Source organism: Augochlora pura, chromosome 9, assembly GCF_028453695.1.
Source record: "Augochlora pura isolate Apur16 chromosome 9, APUR_v2.2.1, whole genome shotgun sequence".
Taxonomy (NCBI): domain Eukaryota; kingdom Metazoa; phylum Arthropoda; class Insecta; order Hymenoptera; family Halictidae; genus Augochlora; species Augochlora pura.
Genome location: NC_135780.1, coordinates 10,992,828 through 11,006,328, shown reverse-complemented (window position 1 = coordinate 11,006,328; position 13,501 = coordinate 10,992,828). Strand labels below are relative to the sequence as shown.

General features: G+C 44.4%; 2 protein-coding genes across 5 annotated transcripts in view; both read left to right on the top strand.

Annotated features, from left to right (window-relative positions):
* The window catches only part of LOC144474801 (26S proteasome non-ATPase regulatory subunit 6), a 262,460-nt gene that overhangs the window by 198,179 nt on the left and 50,780 nt on the right, over positions 1–13,501 (top strand). The window lies entirely within an intron of this gene.
* The window catches only part of Prage (RNA exonuclease prage), a 31,324-nt gene that overhangs the window by 6,550 nt on the left and 11,273 nt on the right, over positions 1–13,501 (top strand). For 3 of the 4 annotated variants that reach the window (XM_078191182.1, XM_078191180.1, XM_078191179.1), the window contains one exon: positions 7,044–7,289. In XM_078191182.1, coding sequence (XP_078047308.1) covers positions 7,044–7,289 — 246 coding nt within the window. Of the gene's footprint in view, positions 1–6,057; positions 6,117–7,043; positions 7,290–13,501 lie in introns of those variants that run through there. The other variant, XM_078191183.1, reaches the window with a different exon arrangement.

Below are 13,501 nucleotides of genomic sequence, written 5' to 3'. Positions count from 1 at the left end.
TGAATCTAGATTTTACCATACGCTTAGAAATATTGCTTGTTTAATAAACGGGGGAAAAAAAATGAAGACACCGATGTCAGCGTTAGGCTTCAAATGTTGCATGTGGGAACATCTCGTGATCGGTGGGAATTTTTCGAGATCGCGGCGTGAAAGGCGCAATCTTGAACCTGGGAACTCGTACGAAAAGTTTCGCTACTGCGCGCGCGAGATTATCAAGCGTGTCGATCGCGAACAGAAAACGTGACCGTCGCTCGCTAAATCTTCGTCGCCATGACAATGAATTTTACTTTGCTAGAAGAAACAAACTGTCTCTTGTCGTCGCGCGGGTAGTTTTCTGTTTCGCGCGTGTGTGGGACGCGCGCGCGCGCGCGCGTTATTCGGTATAATGCGGCAGGGAGAGGGAATGCGCGCACGCACACACGAAACAGGCACCCTTGCGTATAAATAAACCGACGACGCGTGTGTATTTATACGCGCGCCTCGCGTGCGTACACGTGTACTTACGAGGAGAAACGCTCTCAGGGCCGTACACCGGACAAACACGCGGGAAGAATGGACAATCGCGAGACGACCATACAGATCCATCGAGGTCTCTTTACTAACCCTGACAAAAAGTGATCCATCAAAATCGTTAGCGTCACTGTCGAACATACGGGTAGCTCGATCACGTACGCCGTATTACAAAAAAAAAAAACTTACTTTAGGTACTTTACGCTTTACTAACGAAACGAATAAATAATTTATTTAAAGGACGACTCGTTCGTTCGATCACGTGTATAATTTCTGTTGGGAATTGTATATAAGGTAGAAGGAAACGGCCGAACGTGTTTTATGTTCGTCCTTAATTTTACACACGACTCGCATTAGAATACCGGGCTTTATCGAATTCGAAATTAGGCGGCAAGAGGCGACCAAGGTTTGCTAATTCACTTCCGCGAACTCGGATCTTTTTGTCAATTCTGTCCGTTAGAACGTGAGGACGTTTCCAATGGGAAGTTTATCAATAAAATATCAAACTATTTATTATGGTCTCGCTATTTTACGGACGAATGTCCCGATCAGTTTTGAAAAACATTGACATCGATGACTCGGAGTTCCTGTGCCGGTCTGGCAAGCGATATAAATTTGTCGCAATGCGCTACATTTTCCGGGCTAGTGCGGCAAACCACGTCCCTGAAAACGCAAGACACGCATCGCGAATAGTGCACTGACCGCGCGGTCAATTATTTCTATTTGCCGATTAATTTTCCTTTTTCCATTATAATAAAAAAAGAATGCAAAGCAACACCTAGGAAGGAAAGAGAAACGTAGGAGAACCACCTTTACCGTCAATTTATTTCCAGTCGTTGGTTGTATAATTATTCAAAATGAATTTCCTTATTGAAGGTTCGCCTACATGCGTGTAGTCTGATTAGGCTGGTGTATTGTACATTATAATGCTCATCTCTATGGTCATAGATTTTTATTTACTTAAGGATTATAATAAAATAAAATTTTTTTTTTCGGTACAGTGTAATACACGTTATACATAATATATTACGTAATTCAGTTGAGAAGGGGTTACGAGTTCGTGATGCTTTGATAAATCCCTCGTTACGATATTATCGTGTAGACGACCCTAGTCGTTCGCTCCCGAAAACATATGAGCCCGGTAGCAATCGCTGTGGTCAGTGTCATTAGGGTGATCATCGTTTAAAAAGAACGAAGATAACTTATCGCGTGCTCGGAACAACCGAAGTAGCCTAACGATACCATTATTTTCGGTTTTTTCTTTGTTCCGTGGTCGATATGATATTTTAATGGCAGTCGTATAGTGACCCAGAAACGATAGAAAAAATTTCGTTTAAAAAAACCTTATATCATAGTCGCCCAACGATGTTTTAACTCATTTATATCTTAAACCGCGATATAAATGTTACGCGCAACGAAATACACGTGTACCTAAATGTGTGTGAAACAATTCACGGGTACACATGTCCATATTATGACACTTACTTGGGTACGCGTATACGAAGCGCATTTGTACACGTGTGTTTTCAATACACGTTTAAAATCACGATCTCTAATTACAATCGTTTTCGTCAGAATATAAATAAGAGTTGATCAATCGAACGTAAGTGCACCGTGCGTCGATGCACAATTACGTGGACAGAGTTCCTCGGTGCACAACTCGCGCTTCTAATCGCCGTAAACGTAAACGAAAGACTCCACGTAAACGCGACTACATCATTCAAACACCGTTTTACTTGGATGTTTACCTTGCTGTATTGTACGTAGAACTGGGTTGAGGCTAGGTCCATTTTTTATTCTTTCCTTCCACCGTCGACAACTTAACATTAACCGTGCACGGACGATAAAAGTTGATCCGTCTCTATTGCCTTATGGAAATCACAGTATATAATTTATCTCTCCAATTTCTAATATTATTATACGTTGCGATAAATAAATTAATCAAATGGTTTCCGGTAGATGTGTATTTATAATTTAAATAATTGTAGTATAAGAATTGTCAAACCGGTCATAGATCGACGACGGCCTCACGAATTTTTATTCCCCTTGATAATTTATAAGCGAAGGCCATTGAAATTCAGAGATCCAGGGGATTTACGAATTCTGGTTCTTGAAAAGGTATGTTTCCTGGACGTTATTGTACCAGGGGTGAAAAGCTTAGTCATAACCACAGTTATTGTGCTCGACCTATAAAGTAGTCAGTTTTATTGCCCAATTGTTTCCCGAAAAACATCCGCCCGCGTTTATACTTCAGTGATACGTAGGATTAACTTGGAAGAAAGGGACGATTCCTTGTGACCCGACACGTCAACGAGGAATCCCCCGCGTACGGGTATAAAGATCCCAGGTAACTAATAAAACCGCCCGACTATGCGAGCCAACTCCAGTACGTGCAGGAATACACGGCTCCGCGTTCGGGGGTCGAAACATTGACTGGGGCAGCGAAAAGCCGTTTATTGCTAGGTGAACAATTGCTGTACCTTTGCAATTAACTTTACATTTGTCAAAGGTACCGTTACCGGGCATATCGCAGAATCTTGCCTCCATTTAACATAAAATGCAAATTCGAGCGATTTCTTCGTGCCATAGAAATTTAAATTCTTCAGACGAAACACAATGATTTATTTGCTCGAATATCAATGGTTCATATTTGTGCGCATAATCAAACAAAGATAAAAGAAGTGGCATTAACCAAGGCTCCGCTGACCTTGGCGAATTTCATGAACATCAAATAAACTCATCTTATCTCGATGTTGCTAAAGTAAAAAGCAACCTTCTGCTCGGCATTCGCCGTTGGGAGACGTTATTAAAAGTCATTAAATTGCCGTCAGTTTTCTTGAAAGAGCATTCACGTTTTTATGATATCGAACAATGTACATACGTATAAAAATAATCTTCGGTAAACGTTAAGGATAGTCATGGTCTGAGCGGTTTCGAGCCGTCGCCAAGGTCACCGTTCCACCGTCGCGGGGAACGACGCTCGTTTTTTTGTTTATGCCGCGGTAATTAGCGAATCATCCTGAACACGTATCGCCCTTTTTCCCCGGTGTTACATCAATGCATTCGTTGTTATCATAGCAAAGAAACATCGTTAAAGCCGCGATCATGATTGCATAATCAACAACCATTATCGTTCGGCTAAGATATCGGACACAAAAAGAGAAAACGTAACGAATGTGATAAACGATATTTTGTACGTTTACCGGTGACTAATACGGCACGCATTACGCTGACAGGTCTGCGTAGGTCGAATTCGAATATTTTGTATAATTACCATGGTCAAAACAGTGACTAACGCATAGCAATTACCTCGCTTTGTCGACTCGAGGTGGGGATGGGGTTATGGTGGCGATCTCTCGGCATTATGAATGCGCCTACTTGTTGCACAGCGGAAATTTATTCACATCGGACGGAGCATTTTTTGCAGCTAAGTTATTCGACTATGCTGTTAATCACACAAAAAGCTGCGTATATAAATTTTTTCTACAATTGCCGATCGTGTTTTGTTGTTCAAACAGTCCGCAAGAAAAACAAAACTCGCGGCATTCCGTATTCCGGCTAGCAATAATGGAACTCCTCCCCGAAGCTGTATCTCTAACGTTGATCATTCTTCAGCTTGAAATACAAATTCGATATACACCAACTGAAACCTGCAATAATAAATATTGAATCGTTACGAACATCGTGTCGTAAAACTAAAATATTGCGTCTAGAATGGAAAGGTTAGTTAAAAATTTAAATATGCGGCGCCGATGTCGAATCGCGAGACTTAATACATTACCTGCCAAAGACAGCCATAATTCTCCTTAGGCATGGTTTACAATCTTATTGTGCACTAAAAGTTCCGTTCGAACGGAAGATTTCTTTAGCCTAGAGATCCGTTTTCACGAGACCACCTCGTATATATTTGAGAAATTAGTTCGAGCTCGGTTTGCATCGAATCCCACCGTTCCGTTTCCATTGTTCCGCATGGGAAAATGTCTCCTGTCCGAGATTACGGTTCGTCACGTCGAACGTCACGCACTCGCGATCGTCGTCCCTCTTTCCGATTTCCTGGCCTCTACCTCGGTTAAATGGTGCAATTTGATCTCGTAACCAATTTAACCCTTAGTAGCCTGATTTACGAAAGTGATTTTTTTTTAATATTACTGTGTTTGCTTGAGGGTCTAGATGAAGGGAAAAATAGCTAAAAAAATCACAGTATTTATTTTACATATTTATTTGATGAAGAATGCCTGAAGTATCAAAATTGATACTCACAAAAATAGCACTAGTTTCTTCAAGTAAAACATGCACTCGCAAAAAATAATTATATCATAGCGAAAATAATATCTTCACTTACCTCAAAAGTATTTATATTCTTCAGAAAAAGAAAATATATCAAATTTGTATTCAACAAAACTTTTAGTAAAATGTGTTTACTTGTTCACTTTGCCGCGCAAGTAATATGTCATAGATAAAATAAAACAATAATGACATTAGATTTTTTTTTAAATTTCGTTGGAAAGAATATTATACAACAGTAAAATACGTACAGCCAACCTATAAAAAAAACTAATAGTAATGTGAACATTCGGTTTAAAAGATTAGTATCAAAATTGAAACTCTAGGTTATTAAGGGTTAAGGACTTTTCCAAGTCTAGAACACTCGGTTTTTCATTTTCTCGTGATCTGTAGAGGGGTACAAGTCATCCGAAAATTAAAATCAAGGGGGAGAACTACCACGAATGGGAGATTTTTGTTTAAACTAAAGATAAATTTAATTTTATTGTAAAAATATTCGTAATTTTTTAAGATAATGCTAATATCCTATTCGTGGTATTTCTCCTCTACATATTACTATCGAGCCTTGCGCAGAAGAAATCTGCTGGGAAAATATAGGAAAATTCAGGTACCTACGTCATTTGACTTTAGTTGCAGTATATTATTCTCTTGTGTCCCTAAAATGCGATACGCGTTAGGGGTGGTTTCGGGAGTGGGGACTACGAGCGTGCAGGTATGCGCCGAACACGCTCTCCCGCGTGGCGCGTAAGAGAGGGGATGGGCAAGGGGTGTGGGTAAAAAGGCTAGGATTCGGTGGTTGATCAATCGTTCACCCTGAAAACAGATTAGTATACCTGTTGCACAGGAGGGCGAGTGTTCGACTCGGTTTGGGTCAGTGCAGTTGAAATCGTCCTACGATTCAGATCTCTCACCTGAATTCTTCCGCTTCTTCGAATACGCTTTAAAGTGTTTCATACCGTCGAGCAAGACGCTTGTTATACGTTCCTGTTGGTGATTAGAACATTTTAATTTGCGAGCGGCTCGTTTTCATTCGCAAGAATCTCTTGCCTGAACCGCCGCAGCACGTGGATTCGAGAGAACATTTAAAATTCAACCGGGATCCTGACGTAAGTAGTCACGTGCGCCGCACCGTGTGCTCGCGCACACTGTTTTCCTAGCGTTGTTTTGCTTCCCTCTCGTGGCGATAAGGTTAGGCGCATTCACTGCCGACGACGATATACATGGAAAAAAACGTTGCCCCGAACGTAAACACAGCAGTAGCTACGTGAATACAATGCAGTGAGGTTGCGTCCCGACGGCTCTCGGACTATCTTTCTCTCATCGTAAATAGATTCATCGCGGAGGGGACTCCTGGTCCTACGTGGCGGTGTACACGTGACGAGTGCATACCGCCTAGTTAGATTTGAATTCGTGCGTTCCCGCAACCGGTTCCGAGTGAATTTAGTGACTTCCGTCGGTAGAGAGTGTTTCGTAGAGCCACGAAAGTAGGAACATGCTCGACCGAGAATCGTGGACTAATTCGAATCATAGTTTTCTAAAAAATTATGACGTACTCGCCGTTAGACGTTGCAAAATTTCTCAAAGTTTCGGCAACGCGGTAAACAATTCGCGATTGCTGTTTTCGGTAACGCTTGCTGACGCAGTTTACACACTGTTTTTGTTTACTTGATCGTCGCCATGTTCGATTCCGCACGCGCGTTACAGCGTTCCGGTGATTCACCGTCTTTAAGCGATTAGGGTACGCGCATTACACCCGTTCGCGCTATACGTACAGTAACAATGTTCGCCATTGTTTTCACATCGGTACGTGCTACAGGTGGTTACAAAATCGGCTATTGAAATTGCATCGGTCAGCAATAGGATCTCCGAAATATTGAAACGTGACCAACAGAGTGAAACTCGAGTAGACAAGGGGTCGGAGTTCCTCGTGTCCCCTCGTAAGATCTTGTTACTTGTTGAAACCGTACAGGTTGTTTCACAATATTTCCATCATAAAAATATCGACCGTTCAAAAATTGTTTGCAAACGCGTTTCATCGCGCGAGTCCATCGAACTGGCTTAGATATGATTACGCCGATGCTATTCGTGAGATTCGAGTTCTTATTTATTTGGACAACACGCGGGTCAATCGCTCTGAATTTTACGGACATTGTTTCGACGCGATCGCTGGTTCGCCTTCTATTGTTTTTTTAGCTGGAGGGGGCGGTTTAAGTCGGGCGATATATGTAAATGGTTTGTTCTGATCGTAGATGCTGGTGATTCGGAAAAAGTGAAATTCGAGGACCCTCGAGAATCGACAAGCGTATCGGCTGGGGCTGCGACCACAGGAGGAGGTGGAACGGGCAGCAACAAACGCGCCAAGAACAAGAAGAGACGCGAGGCGCAGCAGGAGTTCACGCATTCCTGGATGGTGGGTGCGTTGAAGGGTCACACAGCCCCTGTCCTCGACATGAGTTTCTCCAGTAACGGCAAATTCCTCGCAAGTTGTGCTGAAGGTATGTAGAACTGAACAAATATAATTAATCGACTAACAATCGATCGCTAAGGTGTCCAGAACTCGACTTGAAATGTATATTATCATTCCTTCACCTTACAATTATCGTTACGTATTTTTTGGTCACCGATCTAAACGGTGTTAAAGAAAAACGAAGTCGAGGAACGGTGATGGATACTTTCGCGAAGCGGTTTGCGTTTCGCAGAGAGGTGTTGCTCCAAGCGAGTTCTCTATCAGTGACAATAGCATTTTTGTTCCGCGTTGGATTTCTGTGCCCGAGTTTTATCGCCGCGACTGGATGAAATAGTACTTCGAGATAAACCGAGCAAACACTAGATGATCGTGTCCCGATGAGAGATTAATTTTTCCGTCAGTTATCGAACGGGCGGTACGTCTTCTTTATATTCGATAAACTCGCCATCTCGGCCGTTGTTGTTCGAACGCGGAACGAGTCTGATAAATGTATTGCGCAACGATACGCGATCGATGAAAAAACAATATTTACCGATCGGATGGTTCATCGGCGGATTCTGGAGCACCAATGTACGCCGGTCAAATTTCTAAAGCCTTGGTCGGTCAATTTCGTGAAATAATTAAACGGAACTTTTCGACGGGACGGCCGCGTTTCGGGACGTTGTTGAGAACCGCTGGGCTCTGGCGATACGGTATTTTAGTGATTCGGTAGAAGCAAGAGGAAGCGACGGAGAGACTTCTTCCGTTTATCGAGAATGGGAATGTCCTTTAAATTAGGCGACACATTTGTCCGGAGGTTATCCGTCCATCGCCGCGCAGACGGTCCGCGCAAGAATTGCCGTTGTTGCGCGAGAAAAGCGATAAAAAGCTGGCGATGTCTCCGATGGAGTGTGGCTCCAAGGAGACTCTTCTTCAGAAATGTTTTCCCTCCTCCTCTCTGCCGTCGTTCGAACTCGCTTGGAGCGCAGTTACACCTTCGGTGAAACGATATTTCATCCTTCCGGCGAAGAAAGGCTATCTGTTTTCGTTGTCAGCTGTTTCTCGCTTGCTTCGGTTTTCTTTCTGCACCTTCGCGCTATCGCGACCGTTGCTTTGCCGTAGGCCGTATTCGTCGGAAACGCAGCTTAAAAATCGGTCGAGACCGGAGAGGCACAGGAGGCGTCAAATCGACGGACGTTGATCATCGCTCCTTGTTTTTCCAGTTAAAAACAAGGAGAGATCTTTCTTGTGTTCCATCGGCAGAACAAAAAGAGGCAATCGATGACCGCCGATTTTGACGCCGGTGCCTCCACAGCCTTATACGAATCGCTTCCAAACACATTTATTCACCTACGAAGGAATTCAGTATAATATAATTCAGGATTCTGGGCGACCAGCCATAGAATATTAATTGACTCGTTTGCATCCGAAACTTCTTTCGTTGGTGTTGTGCATATTGCACAGCCAGAATCGCATTTTAAACCATTATGCGACGCATCAGTGACAATAACCGATCTCTCTTTCTCCGCTTTAGCTCGTTACCGCGACGATTTACGGCTTCTCGCGTGGTCGTGATTACGGTCGTACTCGTAACGCGACTATCTCTCCGCGCGAGCGTATAACGAGGGCGCGGCTCTATCGAGCAGTAGTTGCAACACTGATGTACAGCTTTGCAGAAGTAACTTCGAAATCTACAACTTAATTGTCGTAATCCAGCTACACCTCTCTATAGGCTTTCCATAATCAATTAAACAAAAGAACTTACCGCAACAAGTTAATTAATCTATGCATCCTCGTGTTTTTATTTTTCCATTTAATCTTTCTGTATGTTTTTAATACTCGCGTTTGCAACTCCTTTTGTTACTAATGGGTTCCCCTGTACGAATTAGTAGTAATAATTAATTCTGTATACGGAACGGCGGGTGTAGACGTCGCGGTAGAGAAAGGGTTTGAGGGAAAACACGTTCCCCGCCGTCGAAGAATCAAAACGAAACGAATCGGTCCAACCAGCTTTACTCGTTAGCAAACGTATTTTTCAGCTCGTTTCTTTTTCCCGCTTAGTCCTGCCACGAGCAGTAGGAGTAAAACGGTCCTCGATGTAGGTCGTTTCAAGTGAAACCGAGCCGTTCGCGCTTCAAACTCTCGAAAAACGTTATCCTGCGCCTGCCCCCGATTACCGTTCGGTTTTTACGAACGGGGAGGCCAGCGCGCGAGTCGGTCCCGGGGTTTTTCGATTCGAGACGAGAGTCTCGTTTCTCACGCGAGAGAAATTAACTGCTTTTTTTCCCCTCTTCGCCTCCTGTACGCGTTCGGCTTAGACGGCCGATCCTGCCGGCAAAAGAGAGCCTTACGAACGCGTTGTTTTTACGTAGCCCGTAACGTATCCGTCGAGCTTTCGATTTTGTCCGTTCACCGGAAATCGGGAATCGGACGGTCTCGCAAAATGCCGATTTAGAGGGTACTCGTATCGGACGAAGGACTCGACGTCGCGGCGAGTGAAAGTGCAGAAAATGTTGGAAAAATCGCTCGTGCCGAACGACTACTTTCACTATTTCATCTTTAAGATCGGAACGGGTCTACTATCCGCGCCGATCTCTCCCGGCATTCGCGCGACTCGAACGATTCGAACGTGCGCGCGCTCGCGCGGTTTAAGTTGCTTTCAGCCCTCTTAACCCTCAGCACTCGAGTGGCGCCTCTGAGGCGCCAATGAAAATCGGTATATCATTTCCAAAACAATTTTGACATTATTAAAGATACTACGATTTGTAAAAGATTGTTAAAAGCGTAATAATTTTACGATTCGCTAGACTCAATTTCGTATTCATGAATTGTACTAAGTTATATAGAAATGCAGCTGGTTAAAATAGCTATTTTAGATCTAGGCTTAAAATGACTTCGAGTGCAAAGGGTTAACACCCTAGACTTGAAGCTCGAAGAAAAGAGACTCGAGGATCTCGGGATAAGAAAGGTCGTCGATCGAACATTGATGGATTTACTCTGGATTTACTGGCGGTTGATCCAACGAGGATTGGCGTCACTTCTTTGCTAACGAGGATCTTTCAAAGGGTTGTGAACGGTTTATTTACTTATCGTTTATCGGGAACCTATTAGCCATACAATGGGATGCGAAAAAAGAATTTTAAACGTGGTAAAGATGTCTGAATTAATTAATTTCTGTACAGATTAGGGTCTCTCTTATTTTGACTATATTCTGATACCCCTACGTTCCACGGTATAGCCTCGATTGGACCTTCACTTGCCATCTTATATTATCGTGTTAATTATTTATCGAAAATAAGAAGTAATTAACTATCAATTTAGAATTCCGATAATCGAAGTGCTACTGTATTATCTAATCATGGTATTGTTTAGATACATTATCATTAAGAAGTCGAATGAAATTTTTAGATAATAGAATGTTTTAGTATCAGGGTATTACAAAAGTGACTCTTCAGATGAGAGGATATCTGCTTTGTACACGAAAAAAAGAGAAAAAGGATCTGTAGCGAGGGAATTTTTTCCTTGGAAAGTTAGAGTCTTATTATTGTAAAAGTGGGTAGTTTATGCGCATTTTAATTACATGTCAAAGCTTGCAACAATTATGAAAGTAGACAATGTGTCCCGCGATTTTGTTACACGTACAAATCTACCTGAAAATTGTGATAGTAAGACGCGGAGGTCCGACGTGTCGTCGTGTATCGTTATTCGTCCTAAAATGGTTACGTGACCCCGAAGGATCGGAAACGATTGGAAAATTTGATAGTTCCGCGGCGAGCCGTAGGAGTGGGGGATACGTCCGCGTGACTATTGGTCCCGGTATGTGGGACATCTTCTATTTTCATAAGACGTGACGTTAGACTTTCGTTTCGTAACGGATCGCCGTGTAAGGATTAAGATATTCGAGCACCGGAGAGTGCGTTATCCTTCGACTGGGGGCTGTCCTGGTAAGGTTCGTGGGTGACCCGTTGGCCATGGAAGATTTTCGTAAAACGCGCTCGCGCGCGTCAGCTTCCCGTCGCCACGAATCGCGGCTCGTATCGTCGGTGAAGTTTCTCTTCTACCGTTTCTCCGGTTAACCTCGAATCCGGAGACGATTCACAATTTACGATCCCGCGAATCACCGGGTGCACTTGTACCGAGAACCACGAGCAACAGGATCAGTTCTCGGAAGAATGCCACCGATATGTTTAACCCCTTCGCGTGGGTGGATACCTTTCGACGCGTTCAGGTTTTTTTCGATCTCCCTCTCTACCGGCCTCCTCGCGTTTTTTCCCTTCTGTTCTCGATCGGGCCCAGTTCACCGTTACAGAACCACGGTATCGTTAATTAAAACACGTTGAGTGGCCGCGCGTCAGGTCACCAACGGGTCAGAATTTCGACTGGTTTCCAAAATTTATTCTCTTATTCTAACATGTTCGTGCAAATTGTATTTCACCGAGATGCTAAAATACCATTCGCTGTGATAAACGTTAACTTTCTCGTTTCAATTTCATTAACGTGTTGAACCCGCCAAGCATGAACATTGGAAAACCTATGTTGTTTCATAATAATGGCAAGATAGAATTTATTTAAACCTTCTCGCATTTTTATTGCAACGCGCGCTCGACCTGAGAGATTTATTCAAGTACTTTCTATGAAAGAATCTTCGCAATTTCATTAATCTCGTGGTGATAAATCTGAAATCGGTTGATTCCTAACGTGTTAATGCGCCTCCGTTTCACCGGCGTTTCCTGCCGATCGTTGCACGGTGTCGCGTTGAATCGGATGCGGGTCGATTTCTATCGCTCGACGGCGTATCCACGTCGAGTAGTTCTGTCGCGCTCCGTTTCTATTTCTAGGTGCGTATCACGCGATAAGCACCATCTTCAAATTATGTCACGATCTACGTGTTCGAGATTTCGTTCTATCTCTCGAAAGCTATGCCTCGTAGACGTTCCGTTATGAATCACCTCTTTCGTGTTCCTATTTCCTTGGTGGGGCACTCGATTCAAGTTCTACTTCGTTAGATTCTACTTCGTTAACGGACCACCTCCTCAAAACTTCACAGCTACCTTTTCAATCGGGTTCTACTCGCTCGGAACACTTTCTCAGAGTTCTACGCTCCTCAGATTCTACACCGGTCGATACTTACCTCTTTACCTTGCTGCGCCCCCGTCTGTCTGCCACATCTACCTGTGTTTTCTACATTCTACATTGTTCGAGCGACGCCGGCCCACCTCTTCCCGTCCGTGGGATCCGCGTACAGGAGCGTCCTGAAGCTTTCTTGAAGCTCGCGTTCTCTCGTGTCCTTACCCACGTGGGAACGCGACGCGCGCATAAATCGCGGAAGGTTTCCGAATAACGTTCGATTTATTCGCGAATAATCGCCGTATAACTTCCGAATAATTTGTCACGCGAGCTTCGACCGCGGCGCGATAAAACTCCTCGAGGTCTATCGTTTTCCGGCGCACCGCGACCCAACCGCGTCCCAAGGTATCGCGGCACGCGCGCAAGCAACTCCTCTCCTTGGATAACGTCCATAACGCGATATTCGTAATTTCTCAAAACTGACCGCCGCGTTATCGTCGACAGATTGCTTGGCAATTAACGTGACTCATTTGGCTTGCGATCCCGCGCGCATCTCCGCGCGATCATCAATCGAGCCTCCTCGAGCTGCGAACGTGAAATCGCTGTTCGCCCGTTTCGTCGACGTATGTACGTACGTTGCGCGGACCGCCCAAAGGTCGGTGCTCCACAATCGATCGCTCTATGGAAAGACACCGGGGGGGGCACGTTATTCCGGACAGTTAGTGCCGGCGCGATCGTTTTTTTCGACGAACTCGGCTGGCCTTGGGCGATCGATGACTAATCCCGTTCGGCTTAATATCCGAACGAGCCCGATCCGCCGAAACGGATATATAGAATTTGGGGCCATTGGCTGGCCGCTGGTCGTTCAGGTGCTGCCACTGTCGATGCCGTTTGCCGCGGTATATCACCTTTTCGGAGCGCAACGTAACAGGCGCGAGGGTCCGGCGGTGTCTGTAACACGCCGCTAATAATAGCGGGACGTGGGAAATTCTCTGGCCTTAAATCAAGCCCACACGTCGCGCGACAGATCGCTCGACCGTACCCGTTCGCCACCCCTTTCTCCTCGACGCTCGACCACGGGAATCGATCGATCGGATTTTCGTGGTTGTCCGTTACGAATATCTCCGAAACCCGACCGAGGATGGTCCGGACCGGGACACAGCTTTCGGGGATACAGAAGAGAGCGTTCCCCGC